This window comes from Phascolarctos cinereus, unplaced genomic scaffold, assembly GCF_003287225.1.
Source record: "Phascolarctos cinereus isolate Bilbo 61053 unplaced genomic scaffold, phaCin_HiC Scaffold_726;HRSCAF=1367, whole genome shotgun sequence".
Classification (NCBI taxonomy): Eukaryota; Metazoa; Chordata; class Mammalia; order Diprotodontia; family Phascolarctidae; genus Phascolarctos; species Phascolarctos cinereus.
Window position 1 is genome coordinate 50,007,824 of NW_027556098.1, and position 24,174 is coordinate 50,031,997.

Sequence of the window (24,174 nt, forward strand, 5' to 3'; positions counted from 1 at the left end):
TTGAGCTTAATTTGCCCATTTGTCTTTGAGCTACAACTTCTCCCAATATGGCCCATATATATTTAATTCAGTATATTTGTTGAACACAAACATTTTTAAGGCGTATGCTTAATTGAGTAATCTACCAAGACACATTAATACCACTCAAAAGAGCCTCAAATTTACAAAGGACCTTGGGAATTACAAGAGAAGCCTTGCATTCCCGTGGAAGGAAGCTTTGTAATAGAGGTAGCTTGCAATATGGCATCAGAAAGGTATTTTACCTGAAGGTCACTCTGACAGCCTATAATGAATGGCACAGTAAATGCCCAATAGCACGAGTTCCCCCTGAACCCTGTGGTGTTGACTTGTTATACTGGCATTTCCCCAGCATAAGAAGCCTGCATGCATTACCTATTTCTGTGATGAAGCAAATTCTGCATGTAAAACTTGGTTAAGAATGACTAAAATTTCAGAGTATTTAATGATTTATTGGCAATTTTTGTAAACTTTTTTATTCTGACAGTCTGAATTTTGCATGTTTCCTGCATTACAAATATTGAGTCATTACGAATCTCACTCATTATAAAACCTCTCACATAATTAGTAGGCAACTCAAAGTGAACACTTCATAGGAATTAGCTGACGATTAGTAAAGGTGCAAAGTGTACTTTCATTTTTATTTCTTTCTAAATGCAAATTTTAAAATCAAATCCAAGATGTGTAACATTCAAGTATAACTAGGATAGATGACAAATTCAGTTTACCATTTTTGAACCTTTTTCTCTGACACAAACTGGCCATGAGGTTCTGTAACACTTGGAGGTAAAAGAGCCAAATAAACTGGGGTCTCAGCTCCTTCCTCTACACTTTTGGGAGCCCTGGGTCCCGCCATGTCAGTTCTCACCCATCCTGGGCAGCAGGCATTCAGAAGAATATTATCACCTTTTCTCTGCTCATTCAGTTGCCTGGAATGGATTCTCGACAAGACAGTGACTCCAATCTTGGACACTCCATAAGCAGTGTTAGGCCAACCTTCCTTCTCATGTACTCCCTTCTTTGTATCTTCCACAAACTTGTGCATGAGCCCCACCAACTCTTCCTCTGTGATTGTGTCACTCCTAAATTTCTGCTGTAGTTTCTGGGCTGCATTTTTTAGAGAACTTAACTCAGGAAGCTAGAGACATTCACCACTCTACCTGCAATAAAACATATGGAACATCCTTTGTCATATTGTTTTTACAAACCGTTCTTTGAAAGAATTAAAATTTATAGTTATTTCTTCATTAATTTTCATGATATTGTGAGATGGGTATATATTTCTAATGCTTGAGGATGCAACTCTTTATTTTGTTAGGATGGGGAACTATTGTTTGTTTGTCCACACATCTAAAAATCATTTTGCAAAGGAATAATAAATGAAATGAATGATAAAAATACATAAAGTGCTTTCTATGTGCCAGGTACAACGCTAAATCTGAGTATATGAACATAGATGGCAATGTTGCATAGAAGAATTGAAGCTGCCTATCAATATTTGATCAATGTTTAATTAAACACTCTTCTGATACAGTAAGAGGAAATTTCCAGTCAAAGTGATTATAAAATCACGAAATCAATGCAAATACCTCATAAGCACTACCCCTATTGAGATATCTTTGCATATGCAAAGATGTCTTTAAAATGGCAATAAGCAAAAATGATACTCTTGATTGACAGCTGTCACATGTCTAAAAATAAATAGGTGATACTGAGTAGAAATAAGAGAAGGTACCCCCAAGAAAATCCTTATGATGGCCTATAAAAACATTTACCGATACCTGGGTGCTTCTCACTGATGGACATTGAAGCTCTACTGGTAGAACTGGTAGCTCAGAGGTTAGATTATTCTCCCTGTAGAGAATCTCAGCCAAATCATGCAGCTTTCATAAATGCCTTCCCATAGTCTGGCTGGGATTCTTTACAGGGAGAATAACCTAGCCTCTGAACCAATCTGTGGAGTTGTCATAATGCCAAAGTTGTCCCATGGATTTGAATTAGAAGCCACTAGGTGAATGAACGTTGGTACCTGGGTAGTAGCCTTGAAGTCTTTGTTTTTTAAATGTTATTCTTTATGTTCTAGGAAGAGAATGTAGACATTTAATTTTTTAAAATGCTATATCCAACAAGATACACAACAAAATGAGAGTCATAAATGGGTTGCAATCTATAATGCTGGAAGTTGTACCCATATGGATGAGATCACAGGTCCACTAGCAATTTGTGTCAAATAAATCTGTGATCCAACTGTTTCAGAATGTCCCTCCAACAAACACCCTAGCCATCCCCTGCATTACCTTTATTCATGTCCTCCCATATGTTTGGCAGGGATGGGGGCGGGGAGGGTCTGCCCATTTTGCTGGAAACCTTCCTCATTTTCTTCTGACATCACTCTGGCTGTTAACCTGTCATCTCTTATTCTCACCACATGACTAACCCATCTTCTCTGCTTATCCCATAAGTGCTCTTTCACTGATTTGTGGAGTTCCTCACTGGTTTTATGTTTCAGACTGCTAATACTCACCAGGAGCTTTTCTACTGCTATGTCGTATGGTTTACTGCCATATAGCAACAGCGGTAAAAAAAAAAGTGGTGATATTAGAAAATGGGCCTTTGCTTTCATGAGAAGCTTGTGACTACTAAAGGAGCTCTGTATTTTCTCAAAACCATCCCAGCCTGTTCCTTTTCTCCTGTTTAACTTAGGTCCTGTACAAATCTCTGCATATTTCTATCTGAGACAGACAACTCAGGAGTACTGTCCTTCCCACTGTTCCTAGCATAGGTGCTAAAAGAGAAAAAAAAATCTGTTGAACAAATGACACCGGTGCATGGTGGATTAGTGGGTCAGCCTATAGTGTTACATAGAGGAAAAATAAGAAAAGGAATCAGAAATTTCATTTTTGTTACAATTATCTTTAGATAACCATACTGTGGGATAGAGTAAAATAAACATTTAAGTATACAAAGGTATTTTTATAAAAATAATAAACTATTAAGTTTTTTAACACCCTGTTTAAAGATAACGTAGTCTGACAAAGCTTTTGGGAAAGCATATTTCAAAGAGTTCAGAGAAAAGAAATGTAGGCTTCCATGGACTAGAATACTTTAAGAAAAGTCAGCCTAGAAGACATGAGAGATGCTGGAGAATGAAATTCTGAAGACATAATAGGAACAGAATTCTAATGAGTAGGAAAAAATGTGATTTGTCTTAAAAGACCAATGTGGATGCACAGGTAACTCACTAATCAATCTAGGTTTTGAAAAGAAATATACAGAAGATAACTGTTAAGAGTATAAAAATAATGTCATCAATGTTTAAAGCTCAGAATGAGCTGCAACTGGGTGAGGGAAGCTAAGAATGAAGTGTTTTTCCTACCTCAATTGTAAGAAAAAGGAGGATGAAAGAAGGGATGAGACCTTTGCTTAGAAGCATAAGTGACAAAAGAGAACTTTTATTTAGTTTCTGTCTATATTGCATAGGGGGAAGACTTTTTACACTGGAAATGACAGAACAGAGATAACTAACAGGCAGCTGATACCCAAGAGAATGATGATGGCAGACTAGGGTGCTGGGCTGAATTGAAGAAGGTGAAATTCATGATGGGGGGGAAGTATTTTTATGTAAGAGATGTTCTGAAAAAACCTGGGGTTTTAATGGACAAGTTCACTAAATGAATTAGCAGTGTGATGTAGCAGCTATAAAAGTGTCTAAGAATAGAAAAGGGATCAATTCAATGTTGTGTAATGGGGGTTGGGGACAGTGTGTGGGGGATGTACACAGGACACCTTTTGAAGTGTGTCTACATCATTAATATTTTCTGTATCACTTTCTTAAATCTAGAAGATCCACAATAAAGTGAAAATGTTTATGATGAAAATTTAACAATCATCTTGGGTTCAAGGTGGCTCCAGCACACCCCTAGCCTACTGCTATTTTGATTATGTGGATCTCTCTCTCTGGAGAATTAGAAAATGAAACCCTCTACTTATCTCAAATATCACTGGCCTGCAGGAAGGTCATCTGTACAATAATGCTCTATCAGCCAGGTAAAGATAAATCTTCAAGATGTTAAAGCACTTCTTACTGCAAAGACTGCCTTAACTCATATAAATGGAGGCCAGCTACCTTAAACATTTACACTATACTTCAATGGTTGCCTTATTGTGACAACCAGTATTTTTTTTCTGTTACAAAGGTTTTTTTTTCAAATTGCTCTTTGTCCAACTACATGCTTACTTTACCTAAAGTGTATGCCAAATACATGAAAGGTGAGTGGGCTCTTCTGATGAGAAATGTAACCTTGATGACAAATATTATTCTCTTTCTTCCTGGGAAACTAAGGACTTGAAGATGGCTTCTCCCAATTCACTACATAAAAAATAAGTGATATATTTAAGAGTCTGATGGTAGAATGGATGGTTATAGTTTCTTCAACCAACCAGAAGATCTCATTCAGAGGAAAAAAGCTTCCTCTCCCAAGGTGTCCCAAGCTGTATTTCCCAAAGAATTTAAAATTAAATTTGTCTCCTTTTGGAATAAATTATTTTTCAGGTTTCTATGAGGGGAAAAAAACTATTCCTGAATTCTCTGTGTTCAGTTGGGGGAGGAGTCTTGATATAGGGGTATTTTATTCTCCCCCCCCCTTTTTTTTTGCTAAGTCATACTTAGACGACTTTGCTAAGTCATACTTGGTCATAGATACGACTCTTGTAGTCAAACATTTCCCAATCTCCCTGAATTAAAGGGGGAGGAACAGATGTATCCTAAAAACATAGTTAGGAGGGACATTAGGGATTATCAAATCTAATTTCTTCTTCTTCTTCTTCTTCTTCTTCTTCTTCTTCTTCTTCTTGTTCTTGTTCTTGTTCTTGTTCTTCTTCTTCTTCTTCTTCTTCTTCTTCTTCTTCTTGTTCTTCTTCGCTGCCTAAATAAAATCTTTATTTATAATGTATTTTTCACCCAAGGAATTTTGAAGCATTTTGTTCAGTCCTAAGGACCCTTCATACACATACAGAAATCACACACACACACTTAAAACAATTTTTAAATTCTTGGTTATTTTGTCTTTCTTTGCTCTGCTCTATACACTGTAGGGAAAAGGAGAAGAAATAAGAAGGCTAGGTAAATTCTTGTAATACTATACCACTAAGCATCATTTAATTTCTTCTTCTTTACAACTGTTAGAATGAAGGTCCAGAAAAATGAGGATAATCAAACAAAGCAATATCGTTAGAATTGGAGGCAGAACTGAGATCTTTTGTTTAGTACTGAAAAAAGGTTAGTGCTTTGTATTCCAAACATTGAACTTACCTTGGGCTTTTATCAGAGGCAATAACTCTGCAGATACAGCTCTGGTGCCAAAAAAGTTGGTTTTCAGTGTCACCTCAGCTTGAATAGAAAAAGGTGTGGTATCCGAAACTAAAAAAAAAGGAGGAGGAGGGAAAGAAAGAGAAGAAAATGAAGAGTAAGTTAAATAGTAATCAAACCCAACATTTCTATTTCTAAAGCAAAGAAATTCACATAATTTTAATAGGAGGAGGAGAGGTAAGTATTTATATAGCTCCTACCATGTTACAGACACTTTGCAAATATTATCTCATTTGATTCTCAAAACTACTCTTGGAGGTAGGAGTCTTTATTATACCCATATTACAGTTAAGCAGCCTGAGGCAACCAGAGGTTAAGTGATTTGCCCAAGGTCACACAGACAGCAAGTGTCAGGCTATAGCTGAACCCTGATCTTCCTGACTCCAGGTCCTGTGCTCTATCCATGGGGATGCTTACAATTGAAGGAAAAATGAAAAATTCACTAAAATGCCCTGAATGGTTAGTGCATTACATAACCAAGTTTGAAAGTCTTGGTAGAGGCTAAACATCTAAGAGAAAAACATATTTATGAGGAGACACAGTGGGAGGGACACAGTAATGTTACCTAACCAAAAACCTCCAGGCAATCTGACACCTTGCACAATTCAGAAACCTGAGAGTTACATCAAGATGCTTTGTCAAGTACAAATATTCAACAACTTCAATTCAACAAACATTTACTGAAGAAACCACAGGCAAACACCACCACCACTGGGGATGTAACACACACAAAAGAAACTCCACTTGTTCAGGTGGCAACACTCTACTAGAAGGTTACAACTCCTATACCAGGAAGTCAATAGGCGATATAAACAAAATGATAGAAAGAAATTTTGAGGTAAGGTCAAATAGATGGTTCAGTGGATAGAGCTCGGGCCTGGAGTCAGGAAGACCTGAGTTCAAATTTGGTCCCAGATTCTTACTAGCTGCCTGACTTTGGGCAAATAACATAACTTCTGTTTGCCTTAATCCATTGGTTCTCCAGGAAACACAAACCACTCCAGGATTTTTGCTGACAAAACCCAGGGACAGCATGGTGCACATGGTCAGGAAGAGTCGGATACCACCGAACAACAACCCATAGCTATTACAAGCCTGAATTCTAAAGTCACTCACCGCAAAAGCCTTTTTTTTTTTTGCTGGAGTGAAGAGTTCTGTATTTTACAACGAGCACAGTCAATTTTAATGACTTTCATTTGCAGTCTCATTCCCAGGTCTCGTACCTTTGAAGGCATATTCCAGTACTGTTGACCAGCACATCCACACCTCCATACCGCTCCTTGAGAAATTCCCGCAGGGTCCGAATGCTCTGCAGGTCACTGATGTCCAGCTGGTGGAAAACAGGGTTCAGTCCCTCCTCCTTCAGCTTCTTCACCGCTTCCTGGCTCAGGGTCGGATTCCTGGCGGTGAGAATCATGTCCCCGGGGAATTTCTTGCACAGATCGCGCACGATGGCCAAGCCGATCCCCTTGTTACTCCCGGTCACCAGGGCCACTCGGCTGCTGGAAGACATGACTGGGCTGCGGCAGAGGGCAGGAGGTGCAAAACACTGAGGGGGGGGGGCGCTGGTCTGGGGATGCAAGCCAGAGAAGGCTGCTCGGCTGCGGGGGAGGGTGTGAGGAGATGCTGGAGCTGCAAGTTGGGGAAGGCGATGGTTATAAAGCCCATACTCTGGCGAAGGTCCTCCCTCCTTCCCTAAGACTACTGGTTGGGAGTGAATAAGTAACTTCCCGCTTCTCTCTTCCCCTGTCCCACACATGCCTCTCTCCTCTAAGGCAGAATAACCAGGGAGTCTCCCAGGTTTCTAAATTCCATGTGGGGGGGGAAAGCAAAATACAAAACACAAAACCACAAACCTTTAAAGAGGGTTGATGCATTTTTTCTGTCTCCCATTGTCACTCTCTAGGCCAATTATTTAGCACATAAATATTTGTTTTCACCTAATTTGTTTCCTCTAGATCCCCCCAAGTTCCCCTTGACAAGCCGCTAAAAGTCTTAGTTCAATGCACCCGGGTGTGGTGGCAGAGCGGGGAGTCATATGCTTGGAAAGTGTCGAAGATACTCCCAAGTTCCAAAGAATTAGTGGTAAGTACCTCAGGAAATTTGTCTCTACCATGGATTATCAGTTTACTCTGTGAGAATTTGTGAGTGGAAAGATTAAAACTTCTTCAAGGGTCTGCAGATATGCAAGTGCACCAAGAAATCACCTGACCTGCCCAGAGTTATTTCCTCTTTCTCTGTAGCGTGTGACTTTTTGCAGGATGCAGGGTGCCTTTGGTTATGAGTGCTTCGGATCTTCTGTTTGCAAAACATCACCCCTTCTGTAGCATTTATTAAGCACTTGCTATGTTCCAATCTCTGTGTTCAGTGCTGAAAGAACAGATATAAAAAGTAAGATAGTCCTCACCCTCAGGGAGGACACATTCTCCTTGGGGAGTAGATGTTCACAGATAAGTAAATATTAGATCTATACGAAATAAATACACATTTATCTGGGGAGTGGCAGGAAAGGGGCACTAGCAACTGGGTGAATCAGGAAAAGCCGCTTGAAAGAGGTGGCTTGAGCAAAGCCTTGACGGGGTTTAAGGGCTGTAAAAGTACAAGGAAGAAAGGAGACCTTTATGGGCATGGGATGATAGCTGGAGAAAAGATGTGGAGGCAGGAGATTGAATGTTCCATTCAGCAAGATGTCACACACATGCACTACCATGAAAGGCTAGGAAGAGGGCTGATGTGGCCAGTTATAAGGAAGCAGGCTGAAAATACAGGCTGGAGCTCAGAGGGCTCAGAGAAACCTGTTACACAGACATCCTCTTGTCTCCAATTTTTTGCTACCGCTTAAAAAATACACACACATACTATATATTTATTATTAGTATATTGTAGTAAGTAGTACATTAATTGAGGATTATTCTGATATATTATTTATTACATTAAACATAATAATACATGTTGAATATGTTTAAGAGGTAGCCAAGAACTGGAACACTATACATACATGTACACTCATAGATACACACACACACACACACACATACAGACACAGAAAAAAAACTGGTCTGTGTCCATTTAGAATAATATAAATATAAACAAGACTTGAAAGTCACACAAACTCTGATTAATTATAATAACCAGTCTTGGCCCCTGAAAGCAGATGATGAAACACATTAGCCAAGGAGCTTACTGTAGAACTACTGGCCTGGTAGGAGATACTGCACCCAGCACAGAGCAGGCCCATGGAGTATTAGAGGCAGCCATTGGGGACAGCTTCTAGGGGAGTATTCCCTAGCAGCAGTCAAAAGATCCAGCTATTGTTTCAAGAGGCACCTATCCGTAGTAGCGGGGTCAAATTATAGAGAAGCAGGCACAGGGAGTCCTGCTAAGGGACCTGCCCAGCAGTGACACTGACAAGTGTGGAGTAGTATGAGAATACTAAGAAAAGAGAAGGGACATTAGCCCTGCAGCATCTAAAGCATATTGCTTTGATGGAGTATTCTTAATACCAGTGTGCCCATTTACCTACTGACGCTGTGGGAGAGCGTGTTCCAGGTATCTGGAGGGAACGTTTTGTACCTGACTTACTAATGGAATGCAACGTACCTAAATTAATAAATGCCTTTGTGTTGAGTTACTTGTGTCTACTGGCTAATTGTGTCTACTGGGGATTTGTGAGCTACAGTTTTAAGAGTGCAGACCCACAGAATACATTTGACCCTAGTCCTTATTCACGCACTAGCCATGGCAAGTGCAAGTTGAGGAGTGTGTGTGTGTGTATGTGTAGGAGGGAGGGGTGTGTTGGGGAGTAGTCTATTAACATAGCAGCAAAAACATTATATTTGGAGTCATAATGACTCCCAGCTCTAAGCAGAGCTTACAGCCTGATTGCCTTTGGGTAAATCACTTAACATCTCAGAGAGGTAGTACCTACCTCTCCTTATAAGGATCAAATAAGATAAGAAATATAAAGCGCTATGAAAACAAAAAAGAATTGGGCTTATAGGCTTTATAAATATGATAACTAGCTTTATACAGTTGTTGTTATTTGTCCTTCATTCAAGAAGAGGACCAATGATATCAGGAAGGTGATGTCTTGACTTGCAAGTGAATTGGATTTAAGTGAGGGAGGGCTGTGCAAAGTCACCAGCCTCACTTTCTCCTCCTGAGCCTTCTGGGTCCAGTGACAAGATATAGATCATGACCACTGGAGATGACCCTGGATGCAGTGGGAGACCTTGGCTTTTTAAGCTAAGGGCTTTGCCAACCCTCTGGTTGTCTGAGGCAATGGCCATTCAGTGATTAAGGCTAGGTGAAAAATGAGGCCAAAAACAGCCTGTTTCACTTAGTTTAAAAAAAAATCAGTCTGGGAGGGGAAAACCCTCATGATTTCTGGCCAAAACAGAAACAATTGCTATTTACACTCACTCTGAGCCACCACAGGCTAGGACCTATTGTTGGCCAGTTAATGAGAAACAGTGATTTGGGTGTAAGGCATGTTTTTTTAAAATGATAGAATAGATAAGTAGGGAACAGAAAAAAAGACGTTTAGCTGGTAAACCTCTAGAGCATTATATAGTAGTACTCTCAGGCTTGTAAAATGCTTTACAAGCATTATCTCATTTAATCCTCAGAACAGCTCTGCAGGGTAGGTGCTGTAATTGTCCCCATTTTATAGATGAAGACACAGTTGAAGTTAAATAGCATGTACAGGATCACCTATCTAGGGAGTGTCTAAGGCAAGAGTTGAACTCAGGTCTTCCTGACTGCAAGTCCAGCACTTTATCCATTGTGTCACCAAGTTGCCCAGGCTGTCTTTTAATTGAAGCTCCTGTGGGGTAAAGTGGTTCAGATGAAGAACAGCAGAGCCCTTCAGTGTTCAGCCCCCAATGCCCTGGGCCGAGGGCAGCACACAGTACAATGGCGTCTGTAAGTGGAACTGTGCATCTCTGGTCAAAAGCGGCCTGTAGTCCCTTAGGGTTCAGACTTCTGTCATTTTAGACTAAGAACTGGCTGGCACCAATAGGTTACTGCCCTGTCATCCAGAGGGGAAAATAGTTGGCATTAATGAAATGAGGACTAATAAAATAAATTCTATGCTGCCTGATAAGGAGTGAGGAAGCACGGGCATCAGGACATAGGCAATTTGAGTCTTAACTGCACCAAGAAGAGGCTGGGATGGGATTTGGGGGGGAGTAATGCCTAGTGTCTTGGGGCATACATGCATCCTGGGGGCTGGGACCATTGTAACCAAACATGTTTTCACTGGCTTATAGCACCTATTTCTCTATCTTGTTTTGTTTACATCTAAGAGTCTCCCTTTTCCCTCACCCCTACCAAACTAAAACCCTTCTTTTTTCTAACTCTAAAGAGGTGGAGCTATTCCAGGGTATTCTTGATCCTCACCAAATATTTCTTGCTGCTTCAGATGACAAACTCAAGAAATCATTACCTGTGTCTTTTGACTTCAGGGCAGCAATAGTTGTTAATCTCAAAACACCAACTTGTGATATGTACCCTTAAGTAAAACCCCAAAGGACCCATTCCCCATACAAGATCAGAGGAAGACCTCCTGTAAAAAAAAAAACAAAAAAACCCCCAAAAACCAATTCCACTGAAATTATTCAGGAGTCAATCATGGGGTGCAGTGTCAGTCCCAGGACTTAATGAACATTTCAGGGTTGGGTGGGTGATACCAAAAGGTCCCAGAAGACAATAGGAAGGATTCAGTGAGTCAAGGGAGAATAGCAGCTGGAATAGGTTAGGTGGACTCACTTCTGCTGAATCCAGCTCCTGCTTCTTGCCTCTCCCTGAGTGGGGACATTCTTCATAGGAGACTTTCCCTGATCTTTGGCAGTCTCAGGCTGTGCCATAGAGGGCCTGCAATTTCACCTCCTGACAGGTATTCAATGAATGGTCAACTGCTCTTCCCCACGCTCAATGAGGTTCATAGTGGCAGGAACAGAACTGCAAAGTATTAAGAAGCTACTTTATGGGAAGACAAATTGAAGCAATAATCATTATCTTGAGTTGTTCTGCTGACTACTGAATTGGATTTAGGTCACTTATGTAGGACCTGTGGGAAGGCCTGGAGAAATCAGGTTCATGAAGGTAACGATGAGAGGCCAAGCTCAAGAATTCACTACCTGTGTCCTATGATTTCATCCCAAAATATTAACCTTTGATGTGAATCTCCCCTCTCCCTTAGCACCCTCCAGGAAACCAAAAGACTTATTCTCCATACAAAGTTACAGGAAAACCCTCTGTAAAAAACAAACTACTAGAAGGAAGCTCTGTAATAGAAGTAGCTTGCAATATGGCATCAGAAAAGATATTTTACCTGAAGGTCACCCTGACAGCCTACAATGAATGACCCAGTAAATGCCCCAAAGCACAAATGTGTCCCCTGAACCCTGTGGTGTTGACTTGTTATACTGGCATTTCCTCAGCATAAAGAATCTGCATACATTACCTATTTCTGTGATGAAGCAGATTCTTCATTTGAAACTTGGCTACGAATGACTAAAAATTAAGATCAATTAATTAATAATGTACTGGTAGTTTTAAAAAAAACTTTTATTCCATTTATACAATCTAAATTTTGCATGTAAAAAACCATTGTAAATATTTAGTCATTACAAATCTCAGTCACTACAAAATCTCTCACTCGTGGGATGTGACTAGTAAGCAACTTAAAGAGAACACCTTATAGGAATTGGATGTGACAATTAGTAAAGGCATGAAATATACTTTTTTTATTTCTTTCTAAATGCACTTTTAAATCAAATCCAAGATGTGTAACATTCAAGTATAACTAGGATAGATGACAAATTCAGTTTACCATTTTTGAACCTTTTTCTCTGACACAAACTGGCCATGAGGTTCTGTAACACTTGGAGGTAAAAGAGCCAAATAAACTGGGGTCTCAGCTCCTTCCTCTACACTTTTGGGAGCCCTGGGTCCCGCCATGTCAGTTCTCACCCATCCTGGGCAGCAGGCATTCAGAAGAATATTATCACCTTTTCTTTGCTCATTCAGTTGCCTGGAATGGATTCTCGACAAGACAGTGACTCCAATCTTGGACACTCCATAAGCAGTGTTAGGCCAACCTTCCTTCTCATGTACTCTCTTCTTTGTATCTTCCACAAACTTGTGCATGAGCCCCACCAACTCTTCCTCTGTGATTGTGTCACTCCTAAATTTCTGCTGTAGTTCTGGGCTGCATTTTTTAAGAGAACTTACACTCAGGAAGCTAGAGACATTCACCACTCTACCTGCAATAAAACATATGGAAACATCCTTTGTCATATTGTTTTTACAAACCGTTCTTTGAAAGAATTAAAAATTTATAGTTATTTCTTCATTAATTTTCATGATATTGTGAGATGGGTATATATTTCTAATGCTTGAGGATGCAACTCTTTATTTTGTTAGGATGGGGAACTATTGTTTGTTTGTCCACACATCTAAAAATCATTTTGCAAAGGAATAATAAATGAAATGAATGATAAAAATACATAAAGTGCTTTCTATGTGCCAGGTACAACGCTAAATTTGAGTATATGAACATAGATGGCAATGTTGCATAGAAGAATTGAAGCTGCCTATCAATATTTGATCAATGTTTAATTAAACACTCTTCTGATACAGTAAGAGGAAATTTCCAGTCAAAGTGATTAAAAAATCATGAAATCAATGCAAATACCTCATAAGCACTACCCCTATTGAGATATCTTTGCATATGCAAAGATGTCTTTAAAATGGCAATAAGCAAAAATGATCCTCTCGACTGACATCTGTCTTATGTCTGGAAGTAAGTAGGTGACATTGAGTAGAAATAAGAGAAGGTACCCCCCAGAAAGTCCTTATGATGGCTTGTAAAAACATTTACTGACACCTGGGTGCTTCTCACTAGAGTACATTGAAGCTCTACTGGTAGAACTGGTAGCTCAGAGGTTAGATTATTCTCCCTGTATAGAATCCCAGACAAATCATGCAGCTTTCATAATTGCCTTCCCATAGTCTGGCTGGGATTCTTTACAGGGAGAATAACCTAGCCTCTGAACCAATCTGTGGAGTTGTCATAATGCCAAAGCTGTCCCATGGAATTTGAATTAGAAGCCACTAGGTAAATGGTGGTAGCCTGGTAGTAGACAAGAAGTCTTCGGTTCTTTCTTTCTTTCTTTTTTTTTTTAATGTTATTCTTTCTATTCCAGGAAGAAAATAAAGACATTTAATTTTTTAAAATGCTGTAACCAACAAGAAGCACACAAAATGAGAAGGCATAAATGGATCACAATCTATAATGCTGGAAGTCATATCCAGATGGATGAGATCACAAGTCCACTAGCAATTTGTGTCAAATGGATCTGTGATCCAACTGTTTCAGCAGTTAGATGAGGCCTATGACAATGGTGATCAGCACAGAGTCCAAGTTGTTGAGAGATTCTCTAGATATTTCTGTTGATGACATTGTGCTGATTGCCTTAAATAATTTCCAAATGTCCAGAAACAGATATATGACCTCTCAAAAGAGTTTAGTCTGACCAACCATACCAAAAAGACAAAGTTTGTTATAATAAATTTTGCAAGTTGTTTGTTGTACTCTTTTCATCCTTAAATGTCCTTGGGATAACTTTTCTTAGTTGGATCTTTTTTTTTAAAATTTATTTATTTTTAGTTTTCAACAATCACTTTCATACACTTTTGAGTTTTAAATTTTTCTGCCCCTCCTTCCCCAACACAGCGTGCAATCTGATATAGGCTCTACATATACATTCCTATTATACATATTTTCACATTAGTTATGTTGTAAGGAAGAATTAGAACCAATAGGAGGAACCACAAGAAAGAGGAAACAAAGCAAAACAGAAGGAAAAAAAAGAGCAAATAGCATGCTTCGATCTGTATTCAAACTCCATAGTTCTTTCTCTGGATGTGGATAGCATTTTCCATCATGAGATTTTTGGAGATGTCTTAGATCCTTGCATTGCTGAAAAGAGCTAAGTCTATCAAAGCTGGTCATCACACAACATGGCTGTTACTGTGTACAACATTCTCCTGGTTCTGCTTACTTCACTCAGCATCAGTCCATACAAGTCTTTCCAGGTTTTTCTGAAGTCTGCCTGTTCATCATTTCTTATAGCACAATAGTATTCCATTACATTCATATACCACAACTTGTTCAGCCATTCCCCAATTGATGGGCATCCTCTCAATGTCCAATTCTTTGCCACCACAGAAAGTGCTGCTATAAATATTTTTGTACATGTGGGTCCTTTTCCCATTTGTATGATCTCTTTGGGATACAGCCCTAGAAGAGCTACTGCTGGGTCAAAGGGTATGCACATTTTTATAGCCCTTTGGGCATAGTTCCAAATTGCTCTTCAAAATGGTTGGATCAGTTCACAACTCCACCAATAACGCATTAGTGTTCCGATTTTCCAAGCTTTCTTTAAACTATTTTATACCCTACTGCTTCAGGAGATGACAAGGCTCATAATTATCTGCTAGTCTTCCTTCAAAGAATGTATAAATGAGTTTATATTCTAAGTCAGTGAGGTCTTTGATGGTCATTTGCTTGTATATTTTATGTCTGTTGATTAAGGAGTTTTCTCAGCTCTTTTCACCTCCTTGTGTCAATTAATTGACACTGGTTAAGCATCTAGCTAGATGAATTTCTTTTACTCAGGGTTGACATAATTTTTCTTGTCCATTTCCCATTTTAGATTGTCAACTACTTGTTTAGGAAAAATCTGATTCAATTATATACCATGTGTTTCTCATTATTATCACTAGTAGTAGTAGTATACTAATTCTAATTTTAATTCTAACGATCTGACTATACACAGACACCAGATTCAGGGGTAATTCCCCCACAGTGAGTATCATATCCAGGCCTCTGTGTAACCTACAAATCTTTGGCTTTTTTCATTCCTTCTTTCTAAACCATAATTTCCTATCAATTTTTGGTCATCCTTATCTCTGCCCACCTTTGCTTTGAATTCACTAAGTATCTGATGATTTAATTTGGTGGATCTAATCAGTTCTTCACGAATTTTTCTACTACTCCATCCTCAACAAATAATGTTGTTGTATTAGCTGCAATTATTTTCATGGTGGTCTTGTTTCGCATCAGTATTACAGCATATTATTTTTTGGTTATCTTTGGGCCCATGATAAAAAGCTCATTCTGCCAACGAACTTTGTCTCCAGCACCAGTCTGTCACCGTTCCACTGAATTGCAATTTACTTCTTCTGGTTTAATATAGAAAGAACGTCAAAATTGATATGATTTAACTCCTCTAGTAATTAGTCATTTGACACATAGCTCACATTTAGAATATATGTGGTAAAATCAAAATTTATGCAAAATCAAAAAACTATGATTTTTAGCCCTCTATTCCCTTTACCCCAATCTACCACCATCACTGCAGAATTGGAAGGGAGTCACACTGGGCCGCAGAGCATTTTTAAATTACATTTTCTTGCATGAGTTATGTGGGAAAAAAAATTTAATCATCAGGTGCATAATGTAGAGGTGAAGAGCTTCACTGTAGTGAGCTAATTTGGTCCTGTGAAAACAGATTCATTCTGGTGCTAGGGCCATATTCAAAGCCTTTTCAGCAAGGCAGAACCCTACAGAGGTTACCCTCTGCTTGTATATTGTGAAGAACTCAGGGCCACTTCTACAGCATGATAACGCAACACATAGGGACGCTGGAAAATCAACGAATGCTATTTTCAAAATATGCATTTTTATTATAAACCTACAGTCATTAATTGTCACCATTTCCATATAAAAAGGGCATAAAAGGAGGACTGCATATATAACCACAAATCTACTATGCAGAACTTATTTTTTCATAATGTATATATGAAATTGAATATGGTATGACCAACAGTGCCTTTCTTTTCTTTAGCCATGTCTTAAGTTTCTTCTACTTGCTTCCGGTTTTTTTTCCCCAATGTTTTTCCTTTTTTTTTTTACTTTCTTATCTATTTTTTTTTTTGCATCACTGTCCCTGTATCTCTACAGTACTCTGCTCTCCAAATAAAAGCCTTCCCTTTAAGAAAAAATATAGTCAAGGAAAAACACTTGATGTTATAGTGGGTTGTATCTGAGATAAATGTCTCATTCTGTACCCATAGTTCATGGCCTCTCTGCCAAAGAGGTGGGAAGCATGTCTTACCAGTCTTCTTGAGGCCATGATTAATTGTTTAACTGATCACAACAATTTTCACCTTTTTTCACTTATGGTTTTTAAGAAAGAGTTAGTTCTCTTCAACTAGTTTAGTTTTGTTGGTATAAAAAACAATTCATTTTAAAAAATTATTTCATAACTCAGTAAGCTGTTACTAGGAAAGGCTTACTGAGTGTTTAACAAAAATGCACAGTTAATATATAAATCACTCAAATACTTATTTCAAGCACTTGGAAAGAACTCCAGAGTGTAATAATTTATATGAAAGACAGTAAGAATCAATGTGACATTTTTATAGGACTTTCAATATAGATAAGGAAACTGGGGGCTAAAAGGTAAGGTAAATTGAATGAAATCCTGAAGACACAATTATAATGAGTAGGAAAAAATGGGATTTGTCTTAAAAGACCAATGTGGATACACAGGGAACTCCCTAATCAAAAATACTGTCATCAATGCTTAAAGTTCAGAATGAACTGGAACTGGGTGAGGGAAGCTAAGAATGAAAAGTGATTTTTCTAGCTCAACTATAAAAAAAAGGAGGATGAAAGAAGGGATGAGACCTTTGCTTAGAAGCATAAGTGACAAAAGAGAACTTTTATTTAGTTTCTGTCTATAGGGGAATGACTTTTTACATTGGAAATGACAGAAAAGAGATAACAAACAGGCAATCAATAACCAAGAGAAGGATGATGGCAGGCTGGGGTACTAGGCTGAATCTAAGAAGATGAAATTCATGATTTGGCGGGGTGGGGGTGGGGTGTATTTTTATATAAGAGATGTTCTGAAAAAATCTGTGGGCAAGTTTACTAAGTGAATTTGCAGTGTAATATAGCAGCTATAAAAGGGTCTAGGAATAGAGAAGGGATCAGTTCAATGTTGTGTTATGGGGGTGGGGACAATGTGTGTGTAGGATATACACAGGACACACTTTCAAGTGTATCTACATCTTTTTTGGGGGGGGCGAGGAAGCTGGGGTTAAATGACTTGCCCAAAGTCACAAAGCTAGTTAGTATCCAGTGATCAAGTGTCTGAGGCTGGATTTGAACTCAGGTCCTCCTGACTCCAGAGCTGATGCTCTATCCACTGTACCACCTAGCTGCCCCAGTGTATCTACATTATTAACATTTTCTCCATCACCTTTTTAAGTCTATAAGACCCACAATAAATCAAGCTCTGATTTGTAACATTTGCTAATTTCCAAGGTGTAAATGTTTATGATGAAAATTCAACACCCCTAGACACCCCTGGTAACCTGTGTAGTTTGCTACTGTATCTTCTGGCCTACTCTATTCTGACTATTCAGCTCTCTCTCTGGAGAATCAGAAAATGAAACCTCCTGATTATCTCAAATAGCACTGGCCTCCAGGAAGAAGATAATCTGTACAACAATGCTCTATCATCCAGGTAAAGATAAATCTTCAAGATGTTAAAGTACTTCTTACTGCAAAGACTGCCTTAACTCATCTGAATGGGGGCCAACTACCTTAAACACTTACAATATACTTCAATAATTGTCTTATTGTAATGACCAGTATTTTTTTCTGTTACATACTTTAAAAAAATTGCTCTTTGTCCAACTGTATGCTTACTTTACCTAAAGTATATGCCAAATACATGAAAGGTGAATGGGCTCTTCTGATGAGGTATGAAACTTTAATGACAAATATTATTCTCCTTCCTGGGAATCTAAGGACTTGAAGATGGCTTCTCCCAATTCACTACGTAAAACACAAGTTATGTATTTAAGACTCTGTTGGTAAGATAGATGGTTATAGTTTCATTAACCAATCAGGAGATCTCATTCAGAAAAAAAAACTTCCTCTGAAGGTGTTGGAGATGTCCCAAACTGTATTTTCCAAAGAATTTAAAATCACATTCATCTCCTTTTGGAATAAATTACTTTTCAGATCTCTATGTGGGAAAAAATTATTCCTGAATTCTCTATGTTCTGTTGGAGGAGGAGTTTTGACACAGAGGTATTTTTATTCTCTTTCTCCCTTTTTTTTGCTAAGTCGTGCTTAAAGGGGAGGAATGGATGTATCCTAGAAATAGACAAGAGCGGTGTCAGTGATTATCAAATCTAATTTCTTGTTCTTTACAACTATCAGAATAATGGCTTAGAAAAACAGGGATATTCAGACAAGGCAACATTGTTAGAATTTGAGCAGGAGCTCTGATCTTTTATTTAGTACTAAACGTCTGATAATTCTGTCCTCCTGGCATAAATAAGTTTAGTGCTTTTTATTCCAAACACCGAATTTACCTTGGGGTTTTATCAGAGGCAATAACTCTGCAGATACAGCTCTGGTGCCAAAAAAGTTGGTTTTCAGTGTCACCTCAGCTTGAATAGAAAAAGGTGTGGTATCCGAAACTAAAAAAAAAGGAGGAGGGAAAGAAAGAGAAGAAAATGAAGAGTAAGTTAAACAGTAATCAAACCCAACGTTTCTATTTCTAAAGCAAAGAAATTCACATAATTTTAATAGGGGGAGGGAAGATAAGTATTTACATAGCTCCTACCCTGTGACAGACACTTAATAAATATTATCTCATTTGATTCTCACAACAACTCTTTGAGGCAGGTGTTTTTATTATACCCATACTACAGTTTAAACAGCCTGAGGCAACCAGAGGTTAAGTGATTTGCCCAAGGTCACACCGATAGCAAGTATCTGAAGCTAGAGCTGAAACCCTGTCTTTCTGACTCCAGGACCTGTGCTCTGGACGTTTAGAGATTTAAAAAAAAAAAAAAAGAAAGAAAGAAAAATCGACCAAAATGCCCGGAGTAGTTGGTACATTACATAATCAAGTTTGAAAGTCTTGGCAAAGGCTTAAACTTCTCAGAGAAAGCATACATAGAAATGCAATTTGTAATTACAAGAAGTACTGGGAGGTATAAAGTAACATTACCTAACCAAACACTTCCAGGGAATTTGACCCCTTTGTGAAATTCAAACATCTGAGGGTGACAATCTAGACCCTTTGTCAAGTACAAATATTCAACAACTTCAATTCAACCAGTATTTACCGAAGAAACTACGTGCAAACAAAACCACCACAGGGGATGTAACACATACAAAAGAAACTGCCCCAGCTCAGGTGCCAACACTCTCCCAGAAGGCTACAACACCTACAACCAGGAAGTCAATAGGAGACAAACAAATTTATAGAAAGAAATTTCGTGAGGTAGGGTCAAATAGATGGCTCAGGGCGGGCCCTAGGATCAGGAAGACCCACATTAAAATTAGGTCTCAGACACTTACTTACCTCGGGCAAGTCACTTAACCTGTGTGCTTTAATCCATTGATTCTCCAGGAAACTGCAGGATTTTTGCTGACAAAACCCCAAGGTCAGCATGGTGCACGTGGTCAGGAAGACTGGGATATGACTGAACAACGACAGAATGCATTAACAACCTGCCGCTATCACAAGCCCTAAATTCTAAGGTCACTCACCCCAAAGGCCTTTTTTCCTGGAGTGAAAAGCTCTGCATTTTACAATAAACACAATCAATTTTAGTGACTTTCATTTACACAGTGTCATTCCCACGTTCGTACCTTTGAAGGCTATTCCAGCATTGTTGACCAGCACATCCAAGCCCCCGTACCGCTCCTTGAGAAATTCCCGCAGGCTCCGAATGCTCTGCAGGTCATTGATGTCCAGCTGGTGGAAAACAGCGTTCAGCCCCTCCTCCTTCAGCTTTTTCACGGCCTCCTGACCAAAGGTCGGGTTCCTGGCTGTGAGAATTACGTCCCCGGGGAATTTCTTGCATAGATCACGCACTATGGCCAAGCCAATCCCCTTGTTACTCCCGGTCACCACGGCCACTCTGCTGCTGGAAAACATGACTCAGCAGCTGTAGAAGGCAGAAAGTCCAATACACTGACTGGGGCTGGCTCGGATGCAAGCCAGAAAAGGTGACTGGGCGGCGCAGGAGAGGGTGCGGAGACGCCACAGCAGCACGTTGGGGAGGGCTCTGGCCATAAAGCCCGTACGCAGGCGCAGCTCCTCACTCCCGCCTGGGACTGCTGGTTGAGGGTGAATACATAACTTCCCAGGTGCTCTCTTGCCCTCTCCTGCGCGTGTCTGTCTGTCTCCTCTGAGGGGGAGCAGCCAGGGAGTCCTACGTTCCCTAAATTCCGGGTGGAGGGATAAAACAAAACACAAAAACCAAACCACAAACCTTTAAGAGGGTTGATGCATTTTTTGGTCTCCCTCTGTCACTCTCTTGGATAATTATTTAGCTCATAAATGTCTGCTTTTCTCCTAATTTGTTTCTCCTAAATCCCCCTAAGTTACACGCCATGAGCCGCTAAAAGTCTTAGTTCAATGCACACCCAAGTGTGGTGGCAAAGCAGGGAGCCGTAAACTTAGAAACTGTCCGAGATACTCCCAAGTTCTAAAGAATTAGTGAGAAATAAGTCTTGAAAATGTGTCTCTATAATTCGTCAGCGTTTCTCAAGTGCCTACTATGTGGCATTAAAGGGGGACCAGAAAAGGTTTCTTGCACGAGCCATCTATTTGACCCTACCTCACGAAATTTCTTTCTATAAATTTGTTTGTCTCCTATTGACTTCCTGGTGTAGGTATTGTAACCTTCTGGGAGAATGTTGGCACCTGAGCTGGGGCAGTTTCTTTTGTATGTGTTACATCCCCTGTGGTGGTTTTGTTTGCACGTAGTTTCTTCGGTAAATACTGGTTGAATTGAAGTTGTTGAATATTTGTACTTGACAAAGGGTCTAGATTGTCACCCTCAGATGTTTGAATTTCACAAAGGGGTCAAATTCCCTGGAAGTGTTTGGTTAGGTAATGTTACTTTATACCTCCCAGTACTTCTTGTAATTACAAATTGCATTTCTATGTATGCTTTCTCTGAGAAGTTTAAGCCTTTGCCAAGACTTTCAAACTTGATTATGTAATGTACCAACTACTCTGGGCATTTTGGTCGATTTTTCTTTTTTTTTTTTTTCATCTCTTGTGCTGAGGCTTGAAGAAAGTCAGGGAAACTAGGAGGTGAGGTGAGGAGGGAGGAAATTCTGGACTTGAAGGACCCGGAGTGCTGAGGCAGGGGAGAATGGAGATGAATGGAAAAATAGGAACAGCAAGAAGGCCAATGTATTAGGAGAAGACCGAAGTGTAAAAATAAGACTAGAAAGACCAGGTTGTGAAAGGTTTTTTAATACTGAATTGAGGAGTTTATATTTGATTCTGAAAAATAATAGAGCAATTGACATCACATATATAATCGATATCTTATTGCTTGCTTTCTCAAGTTGTGGGGGAGGGGCAGAAGGAAAGGAGAGAATTTGGAACTCAAAATTTTAAAAAATGTATGTTTAAAAAATTGTACATGTAATTGGGAAATATTTAACGAAATAAAGTATATTTTTATTTGTGTATTTTTTTTAGGCAATTGGGGTTAAGTGACTTGCCCAGGGTCACACAGCTAGTAAGTCACGTAACTGTCCCTTTTTATTTGTGTATTTTTAAAAATAAAGTATATTTTTGAAAGAAAAAATGAAATAATAGTGCAATGTACTGAGAAGTTTTGGGGTGACAGTCTCATTCCTCTTTAGGAAGATCACCAGCCGCTAAGTAAAGGCTGCACTGGAGGAAGGAGAGACTTGAGGCAGGGAGACCAATTAGGAGGTTATGTTATACCGAAAAATAAGCGAGTTGACCCAGACTAATTTAAATTGTGGACTTTATTATATTAGCAGCGCAGCTGCCAGAGATATTCACATCCAAATCAAGCAGCCCTCATCAGGGGTTGAGCCAGGGTTTATATAGGGAGAATACAGGACAGGGAGGGGGATGGATCTTTGAAGTCTGGCAAGAGGAAGAGTTTTTTTTTGGGGGGTCTGGTCAAGGACACCCCTCTCCCTCTATCTAGATATGATAATGCTCTGCAAACTTTCTCACAATGGAGGCTTCCAGAGATATGATCTGAGGGCTGGAGCCTGAGCAGCCAGATAAGGGTCTTGCTAAGGAATTTGGAGTTTTCCATGGCCTAAAGGGTTCTACTACCTAAATAGTAAAATAATGTTCTGCATTACAGTTACAGCCAGTTGTCCCGGTAAGAAGTGATGGTCTGAACTAGGGTGATAGTTACATGATTGGATTGAAGGGAACATAGAAATTTGGTAGAGGAAATAACGGGATTTGGCAACAGATAGAATATGTGAAGTGAGTGACAGTGAGGAGTCATCCTATATTAAGGATGCAAGCCTTGGTTGACACAATACTCTTTGCAATTGTGCCCCTATAATTTATAGTTACCAGACAAAGTTAAAATGTAGTCAATTGTTGACTAACATTTGCGAAAGTGTGCCTTAGTCTACTTTTAGCACCCTTATTGATCATGCCCTTGATTTGTGTACATGTGACTCACAGATTTTTTTTATAGATAGGTTAGTTGCCATATAGTTCAGTAGTTACTGATATTCCCTGGGTTACTTTCTCTCATATTAATAAGGTCTGAGATTTTTTTTTACCCACACCTTTTATATTTTTTACCTCCTTCAGATACTTGGTAAGCTCTCACAATTATATCACCTCCAGCACAGCTCTCCTCTATATAGCTTTGGTCCAAATACAGATGCTTTTCCTGTTTTGTTTTGTTTTTTCTCTTTAGTGCCATTTTCATTTCCTCTAGAAGGACCTCTGAAAGATGTAGGGAAGATAAGATCCTATTGTATTTCTTGTTTGTTGATTATTTTTAAAGAGCATTAGAATTGGGAGAACAAAATGCTTAACCCTTGAATGGGATGTCCCAGTGAAGACTTCTCAGTGTAATTAAGGTAATGAGTTCAGAAGGTAGTGTGAAAAATGAACTCTCAGAAGTGAAGACTTCTCAAAGGGTCAAATAATTCTTGATTATTACTTTCAAAATCCTCCCCCACTCAGACCCTGTTTTTAAGCACTTAACAGAAAGAATAAGCCCTGCCCCACCCCCAACCTGAGCCATTTGCCCTTGGCTTCCTGCCTCTTTCCTTGTCTTTGAATTTCGCACCTAGAATGTAAGCCCCACCTCCCAGTTAAAGGGATAGGAAAAAAACCCAGTTACGGGGGTTTTTTGTTTGCGTGGTGGGCAGAGATTTGCTTCCATAAGGTGGCCCCTGTTACTTGGTCTCTCTCTCTCTCCACCTGTATGGAAGGAGCAGAAAGCCATCTCCTGAGATTGTAATAAAGATAACCTTTGCTTTCCACCTTGAGAAGTCTCTGAGTTTAATTTGGGTTGGGGTCGCTGTCCCACACACCCTTAAAGTCTCTTTTTACAGCAAGCCATGGTGTTTCCAATGCATATTTCAAGATCATTCAGAATTGCTCCCAAGATATTACAAGTTAAAAAAACAAAAACAAAACAAAACTAACCCTGTTCAAGGATCCTCATGTGATAATCATGAAGTGACATATAAAATAGGGATTTGTATGTACACCAAAAGTATTCAGTACTATGATGAGGGGGGCTTCCCAGTGGAAAGGGAGCTCCTTCAGGGCCCTTCTGTCTGCATAAGTCATTGTACTGATTATATTTAGCTCAAGGAAGTTACAGAGCCTTCCAGAAGAGCTCTGTGATCATTCAAAAGA

General features: G+C 39.3%; 2 protein-coding genes across 2 annotated transcripts; both read right to left on the reverse strand.

Moving 5' to 3' along the window:
- Positions 1 to 632: 632 nt before the first annotated feature.
- On the reverse strand, positions 633 to 11,695 carry LOC110214882 (carbonyl reductase [NADPH] 1-like). The gene is given in 5 exon segments (XM_020995984.2): positions 633 to 1,146; positions 1,149 to 1,178; positions 5,330 to 5,445; positions 6,619 to 7,756; positions 11,156 to 11,695. Coding segments are annotated over 4 exon segments (1,077 nt in total). The 5' UTR covers positions 7,146 to 7,756; positions 11,156 to 11,695; the 3' UTR covers positions 633 to 742.
- A 243-nt stretch (positions 11,696 to 11,938) lies between these two features.
- On the reverse strand, positions 11,939 to 20,572 carry LOC110214881 (carbonyl reductase [NADPH] 1-like). Its single transcript, XM_020995983.2, has 3 exons — positions 20,142 to 20,572; positions 18,851 to 18,958; positions 11,939 to 12,654 (listed from the first exon to the last, which is right to left on the reverse strand). Exons 1-3 carry the CDS (start codon positions 20,428 to 20,430, stop codon positions 12,218 to 12,220), a joined length of 834 nt encoding a protein of 277 aa, XP_020851642.1. The 5' UTR covers positions 20,431 to 20,572; the 3' UTR covers positions 11,939 to 12,217.
- Between the last annotated feature and the right edge of the window lie 3,602 nt (positions 20,573 to 24,174).

Excerpts from the sequence above, each read along its gene's own strand:
- LOC110214881 (XM_020995983.2), bottom strand. The coding sequence starts at position 20,430 with ATGTTTTCCAGCAGCAGAGTGGCCGTGGTGACCGGGAGTAACAAGGGG. Across the intron at positions 18,959-20,141 it reads TGCTGGAATAGCCTTCAAAG|TTTCGGATACCACACCTTTT; the intron begins GTACGAACGTGG and ends CTTTTTTTTTAG. Across the intron at positions 12,655-18,850 it reads GCCTCTGATAAAACCCCAAG|GTAGAGTGGTGAATGTCTCT; the intron begins GTAAATTCGGTG and ends GTTTTATTGCAG.